Source organism: Oncorhynchus tshawytscha, linkage group LG13, assembly GCF_018296145.1.
Source record: "Oncorhynchus tshawytscha isolate Ot180627B linkage group LG13, Otsh_v2.0, whole genome shotgun sequence".
Taxonomy (NCBI): domain Eukaryota; kingdom Metazoa; phylum Chordata; class Actinopteri; order Salmoniformes; family Salmonidae; genus Oncorhynchus; species Oncorhynchus tshawytscha.
Window position 1 is genome coordinate 70,844,386 of NC_056441.1, and position 24,487 is coordinate 70,868,872.

Sequence of the window (24,487 nt, forward strand, 5' to 3'; positions counted from 1 at the left end):
GGAGAGAGTGACAGGGGGAAACAAGCAAGGAATAGACCAAATGAGTGTGGATACAAGACAGGGAGAGAGAAACAGAGCATTAGAAAACAGTATTACTGGAGGCTATTTACAAAGAGAGAAACAAGGAGAGGAACAGGGGGAGCGAAAAGAAAAAGAGTGATAGATGAGGGTGGAGAGCCTTCTCATGCTGCAGGATATTTACAAACAGAGAGAGATAGTGTGGGGTCACAGGAGAGGAGGAAGTGACTTTGGGGAGAAGTGGTGTTTCTGTCTCTGCTCTGTGTGTATGAGACAGTCATTTGAGGTGCCGTGACGTTTGCCCACAGCGATTTCCTGTGTGTAAGAGATCTATTCTTATACCACAGACCTGCCTAGTCTGGGTTGTTTAGGATACACAGTAGTCATTTATCTGAGACATCTACACAATATAAGCACAAATCAAATCGATTTTGACATGAATATATTGCTTTCAGACACCAATATCATGTAGTTTATGACTAAGGGGTATAAAATTAACAAAACACAGCTGCTCTGAAGACTGACAGAGATGACACCAGTAGAGTTATACATTGAAATGTCCATGTGGAGTAGACAGAATGCACTTACTCATGCAGAGCCCGTTCACAGCTGACGGACACATGTCACTGCACACACACAAACCTGATATCTGGGGCTGAAATACCAGCATGCAGACTGGCTCATATGTCCATCAGCTCCTCAGTCTATTTCTAATCTTGGTCCTTGTCAACATCCACCACACATATTTATTATGTTTTGTGACAATCATTGTTAGATCTGTCTAACATGCTATAAATCTAATTGCTCAAATACATAAAAAAATGTTTTGCCCATTTCCTGAAATATCCCAGTTTAGGGACACAGGTCAAACAGACTGTTTATTAATCCTTAAGTTACATTTCCATGACGCAACAAGTCAACAGTGAAAACATGATAGATTTCCAATGAGCATGGTGCAACACAGTCAAGCCCAGGGGAGTCAACAGAGAAACTAGGTCAGGTCATCTAGATATTGTGCTCCAAGGATAACCAGAGGAGGTGCAGGGACATGCTGCATGTTCCTTTCTGAAATGGTGGCCGGCCCAAATCAGACAACAAAGAGTTGGACATCTTTAGAACACTTCTTTCTCATACATACATACAGTACCAGTCAAAAGTTTGGACACACCTACTCATTCAAGGGTTGATCTTTATTTTTTACTATTTTCTACTTTGTAGAATAATAGTGAAGACATCAAAACTATGAAATAACACATACGGCATCATGTAGTAACCAAACAAGTGCTCAACGAATCAAAATATATTTGATATTTTTCAAAGTAGACACATTTTGCCTTGATTACACCTTTGCAAACACTTGGCATTCTCTCAACCAGCTTAATGAGGTAGTCACCTGGAATACATTTCAATTAACAGAGATGTCTTGTTAAAAGACATTTGTGGAATTTCTTTCCTTCATAATGCATTAGGGCCAATCAATTGTGTTGTGACAAGGTAGGGGTGGTATACAGAAGACAGCCCTATTTGGTAAAAGACCGAGTCCATATTAATGGCAAGAACAGCTCAAATAAGCAAAGAGAAACGACAGTTCATCATTACTTTAAGACATGAAGGTCAGTCAATACAGACGCAAAAAACATCAAGCGCTCTGATGAAACTGGCTCTTATGAGGACCACCACAGGAAAGGAAGACCCAGAGTTACCTCTTCTGCAGCGGATACGTTCATTAGAGTTACCGGCCTCAGAAACTGCAGTCCAAATAAATGCTTCACAGAGTTCACTAACAGACACATCTCAACATCTGTTCAGAGGACACTGTGCGAAACAGGACTTAAAGGTTGAATTGCTGCAAAGAAACCACTACTAAAGGACACCAATAAGAAGAGACTTGCTTGGCCCAACAAACACGAGCAAAGGACATTAAACTGGTGGAAATCGGTCCGTTGGTCTGATGAGTCCAAATTTGAGATTTTTGGTTCCAACCGCTGTGTCTTTGTGAGATGCAGAGTACTGTAGGTGAACGGATGATTCCCGCATGTGTGGTTCCCACCGTGAAGCATGGAGGAGGTGTGATGGTGCTTTGCTGGTGACACTGTCAGTGATTTATTTACAATTCAAGGCACACTTAACCAGCATGGCTACCACAGCATTCTGCAGCGATACGCCATCCCATCCGGTTTCCGCTTAACGGGACTATCATTTGTTTTTCAACAGGACAATGACCCAACAAACCTCCAGACTGTGTAAGGGCTATTTGACCAAGAAGGAGAGTGATGGAGTGCTGCATCAGATGACCTGGACTCCACAATCACCCGACCTCAACCCAATTGAGATGGTTTGGGATGAGTTGGACCGCCGAGTGAGAGAAAAGCAGCCAACAAGTGCTCAGCATATGTGGGAACTCCTTCAAGACTGTTGGAAAAGCATTCCAGGCGAAGCTGGTTGAGAGAATGCCAAGAGTGTGCAAAGCTGTTATCAAGGCAAAGGGTGGCTACTTTGAAGAATCTCAAATATAAAATGTATTTTGATTAGTTTAATACTTTTGGTTACATGATTCCATATGTGTTACATCATAGTTTTGATGTCTTCACTACAATTCGACAATGTAGAAAATAGTACAAATAAAGAAAAGACCTTGAATGAAAAGGTGTGTCAAAACTTTTGACTGGTACTGTACATAAATACGCACACACACACTAGCTGAATGTATGCTAAGAGCTGAAGTTGATGACGTTACACTCACCCTCCACACCACTCTCCAGACGGCCGATGCCCCACTGCTCCCATTGGCTGGTCATCTGAGGAGGAGGGAAGTGAGCCAAACAGACAAGAGTATAAACCATGGCACATAAGTGAATGAACCTACTACCCATACTGCCACTCAAAATGTGTTTCTATTTGGTCAACTGTGTGTGTCAAGTGTGAGTAGGTGCTCAGTGTGTGTTTTATAGCAGGTGCTTAGTCTAAGAGTGTACGTAGGTGCTCAGTGTACATGTAATGTTGTCAGTAGGCCTAATTAGTGTAATAAGGAGTAGCAAGTGTCCAGTGTGTGTGTGCATGTCTGCATGTGTGTGTTCCTGCAGACTCACAAGACTCTGTGGAGATGTGTGGCACCAGGACAAAGTCGTCCGTGTCGCTTGAGGAGTTCTTGCTGCTGGTGCTTCCCCCAGACTCCTTAGACAGCTGCAGGTAGTTTGGAGGGCCCAGGGGGGGCGATGAAAGACAGTCCTCAGGTAAGGTCTGCATGTCTGGGAGAGACTGAAGAAGGGAAGGGGTATGTGTGTGTTGTAGTGAGCAAAAGGTGTGTTTATGTTGGTGGGGGTAGGTGGTGTGTGTGTGTGTGTGTGTGTGTGTGTTAGGAGGATAGGGCAAGAGAAAGAAATTGAGAGAGAGGGCTTGGGCTGTACAATTCAATTAGTGCCAGACTGGGCTATGTAGACTGCCAGAATAATGCAATCACAGTGGACAGAGAGAAAGAGTACATCCCTGGGAAACTCAGTTTGTCCATTTTCCCACTGAGCTACTATACAAAGTCTAGATTGTTAAGCGCTGAGTACTGAGGTGTGGTGCTATGCCTTGAGGTACGGATAAACCCACTGGGTGTGGAATGCAACTATGAGGTGTATAGGCAATCAGGATGAACTTACGGCAGGGGAGTTGTAGCGAACAGAGGGTGAGCTGCCACATGTGATGTCGGTCACAGCGCTAGGGCAGTTGGGTACTGGAACAGGACATGCTGGAGAAAATAACATACAAATACACGTTTTCACACAAGACCTAAGTGCTCTCAACATCAATACCACCTCACAATACAGCTCTGACACCACAACAGGTATTTCCCCGTTATTGATGAAGGAAGTTCTCATCCATCTACTCACATTTTTTGATGGCAGACGCTGGATCTAAGAAAGGATGACTGAAAAACGCATCTGAAACAACAAGACAGAAGTGTGAATGTTAGAGAAGTAATGTACAATTTATAGATAACAAACATTAAGTATTAAATCATTTATTTTCTAGAAGGGACGTGATGTCAGAACTGACCGAAGTCCATCCTGTCCTTCTGGTTCCTCTGCAGCAGGCCTAGCAACAGGTTGCAAAGGGAAGGAGACGTCTCCCTCGGGATGCTAAGTAATAGAGGAACAGACACACATTCTAGGTAAAAACATGATTTTCAGCCCAAAAGGCCTCGATCAGATAGTTAAATCATTCCTAAATCCTATCATCTATTGACCTACATGGGTAGCAGCGACTTGTTCTTCTCATAGAACATCCTCAGGTCCTGAGGACTGTTGGCCTAAAGACACAGACAGAGAGAGAACAGAGTGACATGGGATTCTGGACTTCCTGATGGGAAGCAACTGGATTCTGGACTTTCTGATGGGCTGCCCCCAGGTGGTAAGGGTAAGTAACAACACAGCAGTCACTCTGATCCTCAACATGGGGGCCCCTCAGGGGTGCGTGCTCAGTCTCCTCCTGTACACCCTGTTCACTCACGACTACAGGGCCAGGCACGACTCTAACACCAGTCGTAGACGTGATCACCAACAACGATGAGACAGCCTATGGGGAGAAGGTCAGAGACCTGACCGTGTGGTGCAAGGACAACAACCTCTCCCTCAAAGTGACCAAGACAAAGGAGATGATTGTGGACTACAGGAAAAGGAGGACCGAGCACACCCCCATTAACTTCAATGGGGCTGTAGCGGAGCGGGTCGAGAGTTTCAAGTCCACATCACCAACAAATTAACATGGTCCAAGCACACCAAGTCAGTCGTGAAGAGAGCACGACAAAACCCATTCCCCCTCAGCAGACTGAAAAGATTTGGCATGGGTCATTCGATCCTCAAAAGGTTTTACAGCTGCACCATCGAGAGCATCCTGAAGGGTTGCATCATTGCCTGGTATGGCAACTGCTCGGCCTCAAGACACTACAGAGGGTAGTGCATACGGCCCAGTACATCACCAGGGCCAAGCTTCCTGCTATCCACGATCTCTATACCAGGCGGTGTCAGAGGAAGGCCCTAAAAATTGTCAAAGACTCCAGCAACCCTAGTCATACTGTTCTCTCCGCTACTGCACGGCAAGCGGTACCGAAGCGCCAAGTCTAGGTCCAAGAAGATTCTAAACAGCTTCTACCCCCAAGCCATAAGACTCCTGAAAAGCTAATCAAATGGCTACCCAGACTATTTGCATTGCCCCCATCCCTTCTACACTGCTGCTACTCTTATTATCTATGCATAGTCACTTTAATAACTCTACCTACATGTACATATTACCTCAATTACCTTTGCACCGGTGCCCCCGCACATTGACTCTGTAGTGGTACCCCCTGTATATAGCACCGCTATTGTTATTTACTGCTGCTCTTTAATTATTTGTTATTCTTATCTCTTACTTTAATTTTTTTTTTTTTTTGGGGGGGGTGTATTTTCTTAAAACTGCATTGTTGGTTAAGGGCTTGCAAGTAAGGATTTCTCTGGAAAGAAATACCTGTTGTATTCCGCACATGTGACAAATACAATTTTATTTGATATTTCACACAGTTTAATGCTGCTCTCTCGCTCTCCATCCTACCTGGAAAGGGGGCTTCCCTACGAGACACTGGTAGACGACAGTTCCAATGCTCCACAGGTCTGCCTTGGCGTCATAGTTCTGAGACATGATCACTTCTGGGGCCTGGTTAGAGGACAGAGGTTAGAGGTCACGCTCTGAAAGGACCGTTCCAGCTGCAGGTTGCCGGAGAACAAGAGATTGCAGACATGACACCCTTACACACACAAACACTAAACACACACGCACACCTGCACCCACCCACCATGTACATGGGGGAGCCACACAGCGTGGCGGCCATCATGTTGCTCTGGAGGTATCGTGCGAAGCCAAAGTCAGCTGAAAGAGAGAAGGCCATCAGTCTGTGTTATTAATAGCTACTATTGTCGGAGTGTCACGACTCCCATTACCAGGCCTCTCAGACACTAGGAAATTGGGAACGCAACACACAACATGAGTCACCACACCTTGAGGGAATAGCACTGTGCAAACTAAATATAGCTGTAGGGTTCAAAACAACTAATCATGACCTTAGCTAGCTGTCATTGTGGTGCATCGTGATATATGACATTTGATATGACACTTGTGAGACAATAAGACAAATCATATGATGGCTAACAGTTCATGGATAGGCCATCTCTATATATACACACAGTATTTATATCATAGAAACATTATGAAGAATTAAAGGGATAGTTGTCTTTTTGAAGTTTTAGCTTAGTTTTAACTGAGTGTGTGTTGTGTTTGAGGGGCTGGGTTGGTCAGTCACCTATTTTGATGCGGATGCCGTTGATGCTGGATCTCTTGCGGCTGGTGTATGACAGCAGGATGTTCTGTGGTTTCAGGTCTCGGTGGATGATGCCTTTACTGTTGAGGATCCTCATTGCTGCTGATATCTGCTGGAGGAACACCCTCAGAGTGTCTTCTCTCAGTGTCCCCTTGGCTAGGGAGAGCAGAGAAAAACCACTTACCCACAATCCTTCATTACACAGTAGAAATGTATTGGCACATAATGTATGATGACCAGGGATGTAGTGGTAAAAGACTACTACACCCACACTGGCTATCAGCATATTTTATTCATACAAAACTACAATACCCATAATGCACAGAAACTCTATAAAGGACATTATCCACCCAATATGCACTAGTCTTGAGGCCATAGAGACAACTTTTTACAACTATTTCACAGACTAATGTTTCACTCACACCAATCATTACATTTTCAGATTGAGATTTTAGTCATTTAGCAGACATTCTTATCCTGAGCAACATTAGTGAGTACATCCATTTTCATACATTCCCCCTGTGGGAAACGAAACCCACAACTCTGGTATTGCAAGCACCATGCTCAACCAACTGAGCCACATGGGACCCATACCAAACATTTGCCAGCAGTTATACACACTCAATATCTCCATCTCCCTAATGTATTGCATTACAGATTGCCTCAGCTTACAGTTAAGTGATTTAGATGCACCTCTATCAATGAGAGAAATGCATTAAAACTTCTACATCAGGATGCATTGGGAGAGCTCCGTCACCACAACTGCACACAGAATCCAAGGGAAAGCAACCCGTACAAATGGCTTATTCTGCAAGTAGTCTACATCTTCTATGCAAGCACAACCGATTAGAGTAGTAATTGTTTGAACATTAGCAGCCTAAGTAATTAAAGTATTAACAATGAAGATTACTGTAGTTAGCATAAGAGGTCAGGCAGTGGAGTGTGTCTGGTCCTGCATGTACTGGTTGCAGTGAAACAATAACATTAGCTAATCCAGTGAGCTGCTAGTTTAGAGGATTCCTGGGTCTCTAAAGAGTAAACCAAACCATTATGATCACAATGGATCTTGTGTCAATCTAACCATGCTTACACACATTAAATCAGGGATTTAACAACACTCTCTAAAGTACAACTGTGACAACTTCTTCTAAACGCAGCAAAGTTGTGTAATTAAATCAAATAACATGGTTGTGTGACAATATTATACAATGAGGGTTTATATATATATATATATATATATATATAAACCCAGAGAGAGAGAGAGAGAGAAATAGAGAGAGAAATAGAGAGAGAAATAGAGACCGCAACAGAAAGGGGGAGAGTGTGACTGCGTGCTAGAAGAGAGAGGTACAGACACTGTACCGTGCCTTGAGGTGATGTTGATTTTATTGGCCCTCACGATATACCATGCAGACCTCCACAAGCAGCATCTTATTAAGACGTTCAGTGCTTGGTGCTTTCTTGGGAAGCATTATGAGAGAGGAGTGACCTTTGAGACTCAGCTATGCTGACCTTGGTGCTAAAGAAGGAACCCATTGTGTCATATCACTGTGTTGGCTCCTACACACAACATTCCCTCGCATTGGGAACACACAACATTCCCTCGCATTGGGAACACACAACATTCCCTCGCATTGGGAACACACAACATTCCCTCGCATTGGGAACACACAACATTCCCTCGCATTGGGAACACACAACATTCCCTCGCATTGGGAACACACAACAGTCAGACAGACGGCAGATAGAGACACAAAAGTACCCACACTCCTCTCCACCGCTAGTTATTCTGTTTTGATGAATAATACTCAGTGTCTGTTGAGATTAGTGTGATGCTTACCTTGCAGATAGTCAGCCAGATCGCCACCGTTGCAGTACTGTGGGGAGGAACAATACAAACAAAACCATTCTATTAGCAGGCTGTCTAAGAACAACACAGATTAGCAGTATCAAGCTGTGTGTGTGTATGTGTATTTGTGTTTGTGTGCGACCACAAAGCCCATTCATCAATTAAAATCTGATGAATGGCTGTGCTGTTATCAGTACTGACAATCTCTGTTAATCCTGGCATTAGTCAACACAGAGAGCAGGAAGGACAGAGTGTGAGGGAGAGTAGTCCAAGAAAAAGAATGAGAGAGTTAGAGAAAATGTGCAAGGGAGCAGGGAAGAGAAAAGTAGAGAAACAGAGGGGAGCTAAGGTTAGGCTAATTTATGCTAGCATCTACCCCGTCTGTCCGCCATTTTCCAGTTTAGTTAGTTGAACCGTAACAGTAAAAGCTTTGGTTTCATGCATGTTAACATTAGTTTGTTTTATTCACTGCTTTAGCACACTCCACCAACCCTGATGTCCTAGCCATGTCTGAAACCTGGCTTAAGAAAGCCACCAAAAGTTCAGACATTTCCATCCCCAACTACAACATTTTCCACCAAGATAGAACTGCCAAAGGGGGTGGAGTTGCAATCTACTGCAGAGATAGCCTGCAGAGTATCCTGGAAGGCTATTGACCTCACTCCGTCAGTAGAGGATGACTGGTCATTCTTTAAAAGTGCTTTCCTCACCATCTTAAACAAGCATGCCCTATTCAAAGAATGTAGAACTAAGAACAACTATAGCCCTTGGTTCACTCCAGAACTGACTGCCCTTGAACAGTACAAAAACATCCTGTGGCGTACTGCATTAGCATCGAACAGCCCCCGCGATTTGCAACTTTTTAGGGAAGTTAGGAACCAATATACACAAACAGAAATAGCACAAACTACAAAATGTTCTGGGACACTGTAAAGTCCATGGAGAATAAGAGCCCCTCCTCCCAGCTGCTCTGAGGCTAGGAAACAGTCACCACCGATAAATCTACGATAATTGATCATTTCAATAAGTATTTTTCTACGGCTGGCCATGCTTCCCACCTGACTATACCCATAGCCCTGTCAACAGCTCTGCACCCCCCACTGCAACGTGCCCAAGCCTCCCCCATTTCTCCTTTACCCAAATCCAGATAGCTGATGTTCTTCTGAAAGAGCTTCAAAATCTGGGACCCTACAAATCAGCCAGGCTAGACAATCTGGACCCTCTCTTTTTAAAATTATTCACCGCAATTGTTGCAACCCTTATTACTAGCCTGTTATAACCTCTTCCGTATCGTCCGAGATCCTTAAAGACTGGAAAGTTGCCGCGGTCATCCCCCTCTTCAAATGGGGAGACACTCTAGACCCAAACTGTTACAGACCTATATCCATCCTGCCCTTACTTTCTAAAGTCTTTGAAAGCCAAGTTAACAAACAGATCACCGACCATTTCGAATCCCACCGTACCTTCTCCGCTATTCATTCTGGTTTCCGAGCTGATCATAGGTGCACCTCAGCCATGCGCAAGGTCCTAAACGATATCATAACCGCCATCGATAAAAAGACAGTACTGTGCAGCCGTATTCATCGACCTGACCAAGGCTTTTGACTCTGTCAATCACCACATTCTTATTGGCAGACTCAACAGCCTGGGTTTCTCAAATGACTGCCTCGCCTGGTTCACCAACTACTTCTCAGATAGAGTTCAGTGTGTCAAATCGGAGGGCCTGTTGTCCGTACCTCTGGAAGTCTATGGAGGTGCCACACGGTTCAATTCTCAGGCCGACTCTTTTCTCTGTATATATCAATGATGTCGCTCTTGCTGCTGGTGATTCTCTGATCCACCTCTACGCAGACGACACCATTCTGTATACTTCTGGCCCTTCTTTGGACACTGTGTTAACAAACCTCAAGACGAGCTTCAATGCCATACAACTCTCCTTCCATGGCCTCCAACTGCTCTTAAATGCAAGCTCTTCAACCGATCGCTGCCCGCACCCTCATCAGTACTCTGGATGGTTCTGACTTAGAATATGTGTACTAGAGATCGACCGATTATGATTTTTCAACGCCGATACCGATACGGATTATTGGAGGACCAAAAAAAGCAGATTTTTTTAATTGATTTGTAATAATGACAATTACAACAATACTGAATGAACACTTATTTAACTTAATATAATACATCAATAAAATCAATTTAGCCTCAAATAAATAATGAAACATGTTCAATTTGGTTTAAATAATGCAAAAACAAAGTGTTGGAAAAGAAAGTAAATGTAAGAAAGCTAACGTTTAAGTTCCTTGCTCAGAACATATGAAAGCTGGTGGTTCCTTTTAACATGAGTCGTCAATATTCCCAGGTAAGAAGTTTTAGGTTGTAGTTATAAATCGGAATTATAGGACTATTTTTCTTTATACCATTTGTATTTCATATACCTTTGACTATTGGATGTTCTTAAAGGCACTTTAGTATTGCCAGTGTAACAGTATAGCTTCCATCCCTCTCCTCGCCCCTACCTGGGCTCGAACCAGGAATACATCGACAACAGCCACCCTCGAAGCAACGTTAACCATGCAGAGCAAGGGGAAAAACTACTCCAAGTCTCAGAGCGAGTGACGTTTGAAACACTATTAGCGCGCACGCCGCTAACTAGCTAGTCGTTTCACATCGGTTACACCAGCCTAATCTCGGGAGTTGATGGGCTTGAAGTCATAAACAGCGCAATACTTGAAGCACAGCAAAGAGCTGCTGGCAAAAGGCACGAAAGTGCTGTTTGATAGAATAATAAATCATATTTTTTATAAATCGGCCAAATCGGTGTTCAAAAATACCCATTTCCGATTGTTATGAAAACTTGGAATAGGCCCTAATTAAATCGGCCATTCCGATTAATCGGTCGACCTCTAATTTGGACATCTACATATACCTAGGTTTTGGTTAGACTGTAAACTCTTCTTCCAGACTCACATTAAGCATCTCGAATCCAAAATTAAATCTAGAATCGGCTTCCAATTTCGTAACAAAGCATCCTTTACTCATGCTGCTAACATATCCTCGTAAAATGGACTATCCTACCGACCCTTAACTTCGGTGATGTAATTTACAAAATAGCCTCCAACACTCTACTCAGCAAATTGGATGTAGTCTACCACAGTGAGAACACCAATGAAATCCTGTTGGTTACCGAAGCTTCCTCTGACCAAAGCATTGGTTTGATCTGGCCTTAAAGAGCTTCTGCCTTATCACAGTGACTGGTAGGATCTGACTCCAGTTCAGTTTATTACCACACCATGTTGTTTACCCTTTGAACAGGAAAATCAATTACAGCTCAGATCCTTATTGACATGAGACACAGGAAGATGGATGCTCTGTGTGTATGTCCATCCTTTTACTGCAAGCAGCAGAGGCATTGAGCAGGGTTTCAATAACACATTCTTAGGGGTACACCATAACCACAGAATTGTAGGGTAACAATATATTTCACTATTATGGGGGTGTCCACATTGATTGCTGTAAAGTTTGGGATGCCTTGAATGGTTGAAGGGCCCATAATTCTATTCTAGTGAATCTATCCGATTAAGTTGTGTGAGGACAATCATTTATGACGTACACTGCACACAAATGTTTGTTCAAATAAAAAGACTCAGTATGAAGCAAAGCAGAGTCAATGTTGCAGCTAAAAGGGCATTGTTTCCCTTAAAACAGTATTATTTTTAATGTGTTTCAACCGCTGCCAAAAGACTGGAGTGTGAGCCCTGCGCGCTGATTGCTTAATAAGTGACTGCTTAATAAGTCATCTGCTCCCTTCTCTAACCATTGCGTAAGACAAGCCTTTCTTACTAAGCAAAACAGGCAGTCTGGCAAACACCAGCCAGATTAGTATTCATGCTAGCCTAGTATTGATTAAGCAGCCTTTTATCTATACGATCAAGGTTGAATGGTGCTCAGAGGCTACAAAGCCAGATTTGTCTGTTTCTTCTCTTGTGCCAGGAGACCCTGCCTCCTTAATGTCAGCGTGGCTCTCAGAATAACAGCCCTGTGTACCACAACCATCTAGAACACCCCAGGCAGGCCACGGTAACAGGTACCAGGGTCCCAAGACACCTTGCACAGCCAGTTACCTTAACAACAGCTTGAATATGAGAAGGGCAGAATAAGTATTTCAGGGCTAAATATAAGGCAAACAAACACAGTTTGTTCTTGGTTAACAGTATTCCTCGAAAGCGGGGTGTGAGTGTACAGGTATGTTTTTTGAGGGCTACTTAAGGTGGCAGACAGTTTGTTTTTTTCCTTCAGGCGGTTTGTGGAATTTTGTGGCCTTGAGCAATGAGAGGGAGGGGGGAGAGAGAGAAAGAAGGGGAAGGAGAGAGGAGAGGCAGAGCGAGGACAGAAGCACACTGGGTTTGCAGCCTCTCATAGGACTGAGGAAATGACGATGGGCACATGGAGAGAGTGTGAGCAGAGAGGTATCAACACAAAGATAGAGACCCTGGCAGCTTATAGGCAGCTCAGCAGAAGAGGTTGCATTCTGACAGTGTGACACCACCTACCTCCATGACCAGGAACACAGAGTTGGGAGTTTCCTGAATGAGAGGAGAGAAACAACATGGGTTAGAGTGATCTCTCTCACAACACCTGTCACATCCACTACTGTAGAGGACCAGCTTCGTCAAACAGACTGACATGTATGTACAGATACAGACAGATATAGTCTACATACTGTACAGATGGATCATGTGTACAGTACAGAGAATAGGATTCCCTCCAATCTACAGACACATTGACGCCCTCATCCTTCATCTCACACTGTGCGACTGACATGGGTTTAAGATCAAATTGGCACACCTCAAAGAAAAGGTGCCATCCTTAGTGAACCCCTCACCTCAAAGCTGTGTCGTGCTACCGTCTACATTCTTGAAGGGAAATGGAGTTCATTACACAGCAGGGTCAAGCTGAGATTGTTGGTGTGTGTGTGTGTGTGGCTATTGGGTTCAAGGGAACTGGGTAATGTAACAGATATAGGGGACACCTTGCCAACATGGTGATGGAGGAGCTAAGAAGACGCTGGACAGGAGCCAAGTAACACAAAATCAGGCCTCCAGGTTAAGCAAGCAAGCTCACATGTATTTGGAGGAGTGTGTGTGTGTGTGTGGTGTCAGGTTGAGGGTACTGCATCATGTGGCAGATCGAGCAGCTTGCCATGTGCATGAAGTTAACAACAACCATAAAAAAAACAACTGTCGTCACACATTTTCCAATCCCTTCAGCGCCATTCTAAGTAGGCTATCTATGATTAGATCCAGAAGTGTTTCTTGTGACAAGACCATGCAAACCCCTTTCCATGATTGATTCTCGGTGAAGGAAATAGCCTGTCACATGAAAGGCTTCTTTAATCTCTAACCAGTGTATGAGTTCAAAACAATTTAACGTCATTATTTTCTGTGTGCCATACTAACAAATCAAAGGGTCTCAGAAAATCAATTCCTTGACTACCAACAGCCATACTAGTCAGTTATTGGACTGCATTACTCTGGTTCTAATTATCTCTCAGCCAAGGTCTCCAATTGGAGAGCAAAAACCACTGCCTTTGCTCTGAAAACAAGCCATCCATTAATTCCACTTCAGCTTTTTCCTGTCAGCTGACCTGTCAGCCTGCACCAGGCTTATTGGCTGGGCCCCTTCCTCACTGACCAATCCCATTGGCTCATGGCTGTGGATACTAGGAAACTGGATTTCAAGGATGTTGCTGTTGGGTTGTAGAAATGGGGGAGGGGAGACCCCACCACCACTATCTGCTCTGATCGGTCGGGTGTGTGTGTGTGTGTGTGTGTGTGTGTGTGTGTGTGTGTGTGTGTGTGGTGGCTGGTATTGGCCTGGGGACTAGCCGTTTTCAGCCCCTGCACTATACTGGTTGATGGGGGGGGATGGGGACTGGGAGAGGAAGAATAGGAGGAAAGGAAAGAAGGGAGTTGGCCAGGCTGTACACTGTCCTGGAGGAGGAGGGTAACATATGTGAGAGGTACAAATATAGGACAGCCTCACCCCCTTTAATCTCCAGCCCTCAGTAGGTTGAAAATGAACCGTCTATGCCACCATAAAATCTATCCTACAATAGAGTCCAAAACCTCTTCCATGGTGCAAATCTAGACTAAGTGACACTCTGTATTTTCTAAGGCAGTGGATGGTTACAGCTGTTGCTATTATCAACATTTTTACCACAAGAGAGGAGACACCCAATGAGTCAGAATGTAATGTTACTCAAAACACTATCTGTTAAAGAATTGGACTTTGGACACATACAAAACCTGCCAACAGGGTTATTCTACATAACCCTCCTTCCTCAAAAGGAATACGCCAAAACAAAAACAGCAGCACAAACAATTCTGCTTCCTGCTATCTAACATCAGCAGCCCCACACGCACAGGCAGTCATATTCCACTTATAAAAGCATTTCACAATCCTTCTATTCCCATCCACTTGCTAGATGGAAAACCAGAGTCACCAGGTGATCCAGCCAGAGTTATGCCACAAACAAGCTTTGATCGATGCTCTTCTAGGAAACTGGAAGGAAGTGTACTACATCAGCTCGAAGAAATGTTGCTGTCTTGAGGGAAACTCAAAACATCCCCCAAGCATTTTCCACCTCAGACATTTTTAGAATGCCAGCCACTCTAGAGCCGGGCCAAAACAACAACGTATTCTCAGTGTGCCAATCGAGTCAATCGTGCAGGAGCTTGTTGCGTCACACGATTGACTCCATGAGTGCTGGGCTACATAAGAATTAAGGGAGGGGGGGGGGGGTAACAGAGGGAGAAGAGATGGGAGGGGGCCAGCTTGGCTCAGTTTAAAATTGCTGAAGACTGTAGAGAATAGGGTTCCATATGTGGACTGGAAATCCACCCGGCACGCATCTGTTACGCAAAGAGCATTCTGAGAACCAAGCCTAGCCTAGTCTAATATTACTGCACGCTAGATACATATGTGTCACACCCTATGACAGACACTGTGGTGATATGACGCATGCTATGATGATTATAACTTGAAACTGGGTGAACCCTTAGGGCAGCAGGGGACATACTGCTTTGTTAGTGGTGGCACGGGACCCGTTGGTGTTTTCATCACACATGTGCACAACAGACACACACACACAGGTGATCTAGTCACAGTGGAAGGGCACAGACTGTCCCTGTGGGAGAACCTAATGTCCTGCAAAGGCATCACATCGGATACAACCTGGCAATGTCTCTCCATGAAATCACCGTTTTAGGTCACGAGTATCCAGAAATTAGGCCAACTAACAAGAGGTATCCTGCTCCTCTTCCCTCTCCTTAGGCCAAAACAAGGCAGAGGAGTATAGAAAAGACAGTACTGTACAATAAAGAATGTCAGGAAAATATTGACTAAAGAAATTAGATGCCTCTAGCACAACACAACCACAATGGGATGGATCCAGAAATAATGACAGTGGGAATAAATATGACTGAATGATGAAAATACTGGAATGAAGTAGGCTAATGCATCTGAAGGCATGTATCAAATGGTTGCTTACTGAAACTCCCAAAGTCATCCTTGAAATATATTTTAAGCAATAGCCTACCTGCGTGTGGTCAACTAGATGATAATTTCAGCACCATTTTGATTGGGACAGCGCCATCGCTCTGATTTGAGACAAGTGTGGGGGCTCATCTTGATAGATGAATCTATGTCAGACATCTATGTCAGACTGAACCTTCGTTTGGATATTGGTTAGGCTACAATTAGGCTAGGGAAATGTCATCTAAGTTGAGGTGAATGCTGCTCATCATCATCTTGTCTAGTTGGCTCATTTATTACAACATTTTGCCATCTTATCTAGTTTGCGAGTGAAGAGAAAACTAATCCACTTGTTAGTCGCTTAGTATCCTAGGCCTACTCCCAACCAAAAATCTGCGACTTCACTGGCTTGTCTGATAATCAATCAATGTGATTTAGTGTCATTGAATCTTCATTACTATAGGCTATTTGGTTAATTGGTTTGTGGATGGGAAAATAAGGGGAGGTGGTGTTACGTTCCCCAGATTATGTGTTGTAGTTTGTGTATTTGCATGTGTTTATTTCAGGAAAATGGCTTCCTGAAATCCCTCTGAAATCCCTTGGTCGACTCCAGGGCTAAATTGGAGAGCTGACCCCGCCCCCTCGTCAAGACACAGCTGTCTCCAATTACCCATTCCTTCAGAAGCTATATAAAAGCCAGTGTTCTGTTCAGGAGATTTTTTTTTGTAGAGGATTTTGCTGGAGGTAGATTTGCTAGAGAGATTTGCTGGGAGGTCATTGTAGAGATTTTGCTAGAGGTTGATTTTGCTGGGAGTTCATTGCTGAGAGTTGGTATGTTTTGTGAGTTTGTTGCTCAGATAGAACTTATTTGATGTCTCTTAGTTTGTTTGTGAAATTGTTTAATATTCTGTTTCATTTGTTCCCAGGGGGGAAGGCACCTAGGGAGTGCTTAGGCAAGAGGCCCGCGGGCATACATATACCCGTAGCATATTCGCTGTCTAGGCACACTAGGTAAGACCTGGGCGGACCACCCCTTGTATTTTGGTTAGGGCACCAGGTGATGCTAAATTAGGTAAGTAGTGGGTAGGCAGGTAAGATAGGAGAGGGGGGGGGGCTTTGAGATTTACTTTCTTTGCTTCCGTCCAGCCCCCTTTCCCCATATTACCGTGTAAAGGAATAAAGTCCTTGTAAACGGTACCACATTCTGCTTGTTGTCATTTTTACTCGCACCTACAGTCCATACCTTTTTTGCTTCACAGAGAGTTTAGTTGTAGCAGGGTGTTGCGTTCCCTCTTCATAGAGGCTTGCGTAACAGGTGGTCAGCTCATCTATTTGTTTACGCATCGATCACTGATCAGAAACATTTAGCATGCAATGATATTGCCTAAATCAAGAGTAGGCCTATTATTTTGCTCAATCGCGTATAGCCAACTCCAAAAGCCTGCATAGGTTCTGAAATATGAACAACAGACTTGCATGCTTTTGAAAATAGGATTGATATTTCTTTTAGCAGTATGATGAAGACCCTATACCTGCTCCCTAACAAAGTGTAGTGAGGGTAGGAAAGAGATGAAATGTGGATAAAAATAGCATGGGCTTGCATTAAAAAAAATAAAATGACAGTGGTTCCACATGTTCCCATGATCTAAGCTGTGTGGGAAGAATATTTATTTATATTACATTATATTTTTCTTAATATAAAATATATGACTGTGATCAGGGAAGTGGGTCTTTTCAGTTTAACTGAACAAAATACCAACTACTGATTTCATTTGGATGGCTCAGCCATGGCTGCACAGACCACTAACATTGGCCTAATTAAATTCAAAATAGCTATTCCTTAGAAAATAGATTTGATAAGGACCTGCCTAAACAAAATAATAAAGGATTTTCATTGGATTTCTGAAAATAGATGCCCACCAAGATCTCCACACTACTACTACCATTCATCCCTGGCATGCGCATGGGAGGTATAAAGGCTATGCAGGCAAGACTGTGGTAAAAAGGGGCTTGTTTGTAAGGTGGTCTTAAACATTGCCCACTTTGTTTTACACACTAAATACCATTAATCTTATGTAAAAGCAGTATGTGTGTGGGAGATTTGAGTGTGCTGGGAGGGAGTTGCTAACTGCTACAGTATGGAGAATGTTCTAAGCCATTTAACGGGCTGTAAAGAAAAGCCAGATGATGGAATAGAGAGGGGCAGACAGTTTTCTAGGAAGACCGACAGGATTCCTGAAATCTCCAATGTGCGCCAAGGATAAGTTCTACTGCCCAGAGTCCACCCCTTATTTTATCAAGTCAGCCCCTCCCCGTTTACCCCACTTTACCTCCCCTTCTTTCCACACACACACACACACACACACACACTCTCTCGATGATACTGGAATACAGTGTTCTACCAGAGTTCAGAAGAGGTTTTGAAAGCTTTTACCACGGGACTACCTCACAGACGCATGACTTTTCAACTTCATAATCAAACCCGCCACCTACCCTGCCTCTCTTCTTTCTAGGGATGCACATGTTGGTCAATTTAACTGCTCACTAACTGACCCTCATTAACCAGTAAAAATAAATAATAATCCAAACAGTAAAATGACGTGACCGACAGAAAATACTATCAGAGATCTGTATATAATGAAGAGATAATGTTTCCGCCCTAACAATGGTAATCGTCCCAAGGCAAGAAGGCAGACGACAAGCTTAGGCCCAAAATAACCCCATAGAAACCCATTGGACTTATTTTGAAGAGATTTTGGTGAGAGTGAAACCTCTCGCGTCACCTCTTCCTCTAAAACTATGCATGCATACAAGGACCAGACATTTTTCATTGAGAGCTTAATAGAACATATATATCAAGCCTATCTTCTTCCAGTCAAAAGACTGTAGCTTAGTATTCAACATGCAACTCCTGTAATGAAGCAGCTAATAAAATGTCATTTTCAAACATTTACCAAAATGCATTATGGGGAAGACACAGTTGTAAACAGCACACCTAATGCGAGCAGTTCCATATGTGACAGAGATGAACATCTAATAGCAACTACTATGATGGGTTGCTAATATGACTAAGATTGTGCTTCTTGACAACGAAAGAAAGTTGATATGAAAACCAATACAAGAGGAGAGAAATGCTGATTAATGGCATGAGGAAGTCTTTAGAAAATAATTGCCACCACGTTTCTGTGGATGGATTTTCGCAAAGCTACTTTGAAGCAAGGTAAGATATGCCACATTATTTGAAGTAAAGTAAACAATTACACTGCCTCAAGCGGACATTGCAAAGTGGTGGGTCACGTCTGATAGTCAACGGTCGACAGGCATCCATCCGAATGGGAGGCACGGTTTACCAGTTGAGATTAAGAAATAAAAATAGATCCTTTTTAATCTTGGCACCAAAGTTAACACGCGATTGCATTTAGCGTTTGTTATTTGTTGCACAATGACTGGGCTGACAAAAGCAGGTTTCACTCCAGTAGCCTGCAGTCTTTTTGAGGAGCTACTCTCTTGCTGACTGACAGGTTGTAGGCTATTCCGCTCCTCAAACTAGGCTCTGTATGCTGTGCGCGTGTGATAAATAAAATGTATGATGACTAACAAAAAAAATGCTAATTAACCTGTAGACCTACTTCTTTCTATTTTTGTTGTGCCTCTTATTGGTCAACCTCTCCAGTTTCATGTCTGGTGAATCAGTGTGGGCTGTGTACCAGGCTAGTGTCAAAGATGCCAATTCAAGATAGTCTCGAATCCATTTCAATGCCTTATGGGTCTACCACTTACACACACTCTCTGCAGTGAACCTTTCATGAAATAGCAGGTATGTACCGAGCCATGCTGTACAGTCTGGGCAGTGTCAGCCTGGAGAGAGACTCTGTGATTACTGTTCCCTGCATCACACTGCTGCCTCCCTCCCGCTTAATGCTAATAGCTCCATAAGGAAGAGCAGGGACAGACGTAGCTTAGCTAGTGTTGCATAGGCCTGTTATTATGACAGAAGCCTAATGAGCAGAACACCTCAGGATCAGAATAAGCTCTGAAACCTTCCCGTCACCCAGCCCTACTCCTATACTGGCTTTATAAACATGACTCCTTTCTGAAAACACTCTAATTAATGAGTTATATTGAGTCATTTATCAGACGTTGGTTTCAGACTTCCAATACGTGCAGAAGGAGATAAAAACAGTCGGAAATCTCACACACAAAGGGGTTCACAAAGAATGTGTGTGAAACTAGTCAGTGCATGGTTAGAGACCACATTCACACTAATGTGTCACGGAGGTATTAGCACACAGTGGTGTAGGCCAGAAGACCAGGAATAGCAACAGTGTGATTGTGTGAGAGCACGCGTGTGTGTGTGTGTGTGTGTGTACTAATGACTGTTGTGTGTGTGTGACTGTGTGTGTGTGTGTGTGTGTGTGTGTGTGTACGTGATAGAGTAGTTGTGTGTGTGCTAGTGATTTCTCTGTGTGTGTGTGTGTGTGAGAGAGAGAGTGAGGAGGTCTTTGCATAGCCCTCATAGGGTATACTGTATACTACAAAAATGATGGTCTATAGGCTATATGTTTTGCCAACATTTAGATCTAAAGGAGCCCTTACCGTGAAGCGGGCCTTTCAAGCAGCCTTCTCTAAAACGAGGCACCACCTCACACTCTTACAAACACACAGTGACAGTCCTCCTACCCTCAACTAATGACTGTCGACTGTAAACAGACCACACTTGCTTAATTGGCCTTTCAGGGGTGTGGCATCGATAACCACTAGCGGCCCTCCACCTCAACTAAGACTGAAGAGTAGGAGTAAGGACAGGCTAATATCTAGGCCTATATCTGAATCCAGATGCCAGGTCTAGTTTTTGTTATTTTACCATTTGGACAAAAACATTTTTTTATTTTTTTATTCAGCAATACCAGGAATTCAGCCTGGTGCAATATATAAATTGCAGAAATCCCAATTATTCCCGCAAATAAAAAATACCTGTTCCAAAGTATTCCCACAAATAAATATGTGATCGTGTCTCAATTCAAATAAGGTATGAAATTGTTATTTTCAAATACAATCTCTTTTTGGGCTTAGTTGTGGTCAATTTGCAGTGTCAAATTAATATAATTATGTTCCGCCCCCCCACACAAAAAAAAATCAGCCTGTGGCTGAATCTAGTTGCCTACCCCCGTGCTAGGCATTGCTAAATGTTAAAGCTACAATATTTAACGTTTTGGGCAACCATACCAAATTCACATATAAATGTGAGTTATAGATCTGTCACTCAATAAAAGCAAGTCTAGGAAGCTGTATAAATCGGTTCTGTGTGTTCTATTTCTATGTGTCCTATTGTTGAGTTACATTTAGCGTCTTTTACTATTGGTTTTGAACACCAGCTTCAAACAGTTGAAAATACATTATTTTTGGTTATTGAATTATTATTTTTTACTGCGTTTGGATGAAATGGTGGAGCGATTTATGCATATTGCACCTTTAACCGGGGCTCCATAAACATCCACAGGAATGAGGGCAAAGATGCATGAGCACCTGCTATCTTCTATTGGAAAGATAGGGTGGCAGCTGTCTTAGGTATTTGTCTCACAACAGCGACCTTGCCGACAATGGCAACTATTTTCCTAGTCAGTCAGGGGGAGGGGGAGGGTGCCCCAATGCCCCCGCCAGGACAATGCTGTAACTCTGTCTGGTGGTTGTTGCACAAGCCCTATCATTTACAGCTCTCTGGGTAAACTGAGTGACCCGGTGCATGTAGTGCAAGCCAGAACAGCTGAAGAGGCTGGGCAGAGGCCCACACAGAGAGAGAGACAGGAGGGAGAGAGAATTAGGAGAGGGAGAAAAAAAAGGGAAGAAGGGAAAGAGGGAAGAATGACAGGGAGAGAGAAACCCAGCAGTCACAAAGCCAGGAGCCAGTGTTCTCCCACACTTCTCCATTACAGTCAGGCTGCACATTCAGATGGTCAGAGAGTGGAATAAACATCATAACACCAGACAGACATACAGAAAGGCCAAGATTGTAACTGGTGACTGGAGAGGGGGAACCATGACTAGGGGAACAAAACAAAGGAGAGAAATGAGAGAGTGCAATAGAAAGAGAGACAGAGTGAAAAGAAACCCTAGAAAGAGAGAGGGTGCTTGGAGGCCTATCACCCATCAATAACACTGCAAAACTATCTTTGTCTCCCTCTAAAACACCAAAGTTGCAGTCTCTCCTCTCTTCCCTTTCAGACGGCATCTCTAAGCCCCACTGCCTGTGTGCCAAAAGTGACAGCTGCAGAGGGGAGAGATGGCCCAGGGAGGGTACTGCCAATGGGGGGAGAGGAAAAGAGAGGGGAGAGAAAGAGAGAGACTGACTAAGACACTACACACAAAGCCCAAACCAGTGTCTTCAATTATGGTTAGTGCTCTATGGCATTCCTACTCACTTCCAGGTAGAACTTGCCCGCTCCCCTAACCACATCCAGTATATATACAAAAAATTATGTGGACATCCCTTCAAATTAGTGGATTCGGTTATTTCAGCTACACCCGATGCTGACAGGTGTATACAAACGAGCATACAACAAATGCAATCTCCATAGCCAAACATTTGCAGTAGAATGGCCTTACTGAAGAGCTCAGCGACTCAACATGGCACTGTCATAGGATGCCACCTTCCCAACAAGTCTGTTAAATTTCTGCCCTGCTAGAGCTGCCACAGTCAACTGTAAGTGCTGTATTTTTTTAAGTGGAAACCTCTAGGCGCAACAACGACTCAGCCGATAAGTGGTAGGCCACACAAGCTCACAGAACGGGACTGCCGGGTGCTGAAGCAAGTAGCGCGTAAAAATCATCTGTCCTCGGTTGCAACACTCACTACAGAGTTTCAAACTGCCTCTGGAAACAACGTCCGCACAAGAACTGTTCACCGGGAGCTTAACAAAATGGGTTTCCATGGCCGAGCAGCCACACACAAGCCTAACATTACCATGCGCAATGCCAAACGTGGCTGGAGTGGTGAAAAACTCACCACCATTTGACTCTGGAGCAGTGGAAACACATTCTCTGGAGTGATGAATCACGCTTCACCATCTGGCAGTCCGACAAAGGAATCTGGGTTTGGAGAATGCTTGGGTTTGGAGAACTCTACCTGTTCGAATGCATAGTGCCAACTGTAAAGTTTGGTGGAGGAGGAATAATGGTCTGGGATTGTTTTTCCATGGGTCGGGCTAGGCCCCTTATTTCCAGTAAAAAGGGAAATCTTAACATAACAGTATACAATGACATTCTAGACGATTATGTGCTTCAAACTTTGTGGCAACAGTTTGGGGAAGGGCCTTTCCTGTTTCAGCATGACAATATAGAAATGATTTGTCGAGATCAGTGTGGAAGAACTTGACTGGCCTGCACAGAGCCCTGACCTCAACCCCATCAAATACCTTTGAGATGAATTGGAAACCTGGTCTGCGAGCCAGCCCTAATAGCCCAACATTAGTGCCCAACCTCACTAATGCTGTTGTGGCTGAATGGAAGCAAGTCCCCGCAGCAATATTCTAACATCTAGTGGAATGCATTCCCAGAAGAGTAGAGGCTGTTATGCAGCAAAGGAGGGGACCAACTCCATTTTAATGCCCATGACTTTTGAATGAGATGTTCGACGAGAACGTGTCCACATACTCTTGGTCAAGTAGTTATCTACGAACAGACTCCCTGACCCCCAATCATAACCTTAATCATAAGAGGTATGAAAAGATATTGGCACCTAGTGCCTGTATTAGTGGGTTTAACCTACTTCCATCCATTCAGTCCATTCAGTATTGATAAGGGACTTTTCAAACACATTATACATCACACGCTACATTAGTATAATGAAAGGTCTGACTATAAGTGGTGATCACATCAGGGGTGCGGATAGAGGGATGAAGGGAGGAGGGCCGGATGGGTAGAGCAGCAGGGTCCCAGTGGGAGGCTTACGTAAACAAAGAAAGTGCCTCACCATGTGGGCAGCGCTGCTTGATCATGACTTCAACAACTCTCTCTCTCTTTACAGCTCTTTCCATCTCTCCCTAATGGCTGGAACCCTACTGGAAAGGCTTTTTATAAATAGAGAACGCAGAGCGACTCATAGGACTACCTGCTAACCTTGGAGTGAACAATAAAACCCACGCACACAGAGAGCTCTCGGACTGAGGGCTGAGCTAAGCTGATTTTCAAAGGCTTTCCTGCTCTTTTACAGACAGCTCTCAGTGATTTCCATGGTGAACCAAAGCTACAGATCCAGTAGTCACCATGAAGTAAGGTCATGGTGAGTTAGACTAAAACCTGACCTTTGGTGGCAGCCATTTTGTCACCCACCTTGAAGTGGACGACCCCCCTGGCCCCGTTACATCACTGAGGACTGTCAGCGGTGTGTGCTGATTGACCACCAGCGGAGGTGATGGGCGTGATGCTGGAGTAACCATGGCCAGTCATGTGACTGAGAAGCTCCACCAGTCAATCAGTGGTCACAGCCTTGGACCACCAGTCAGAAGTCTTATCGGAGTTAACGGTTTACACATGAATGTCCACTAACATTACACACATACTTCCGCTCTGGTAATCTGCAGCCAGCTCCGCATGGACTGGTCAAACAGAGAAAAGGTCTACTCAGGAGCTTGGCAACTCATTATGTGTCTGTCTGTCTGTCTCACTGGTGATCTAGTGATTGTGAGTGTTCTGCTTGTGTACAGTTGCACTGCACTGCCCATGCACTGTCCCATTTGGCTGGTTATAAT

General features: G+C 43.9%; 1 protein-coding gene across 2 annotated transcripts in view; it reads right to left on the reverse strand.

The window, feature by feature from the left end:
• LOC112265630 (serine/threonine-protein kinase ULK2) overlaps positions 1–24,487 on the reverse strand; it is a 46,329-nt gene that overhangs the window by 11,175 nt on the left and 10,667 nt on the right. For both annotated transcript variants that reach the window (XM_024443146.2, XM_024443145.2), the window contains exons 4-14: positions 12,758–12,790; positions 8,199–8,235; positions 6,341–6,514; positions 5,837–5,910; positions 5,596–5,697; positions 4,257–4,315; positions 4,063–4,145; positions 3,897–3,947; positions 3,666–3,754; positions 3,108–3,276; positions 2,762–2,816 (exon numbers count right to left, since the gene is read on the reverse strand). In XM_024443146.2, coding sequence (XP_024298914.1) covers positions 2,762–2,816; positions 3,108–3,276; positions 3,666–3,754; positions 3,897–3,947; positions 4,063–4,145; positions 4,257–4,315; positions 5,596–5,697; positions 5,837–5,910; positions 6,341–6,514; positions 8,199–8,235; positions 12,758–12,790 — 926 coding nt within the window. The remainder of the gene's footprint in view (positions 1–2,761; positions 2,817–3,107; positions 3,277–3,665; positions 3,755–3,896; positions 3,948–4,062; positions 4,146–4,256; positions 4,316–5,595; positions 5,698–5,836; positions 5,911–6,340; positions 6,515–8,198; positions 8,236–12,757; positions 12,791–24,487) is intronic.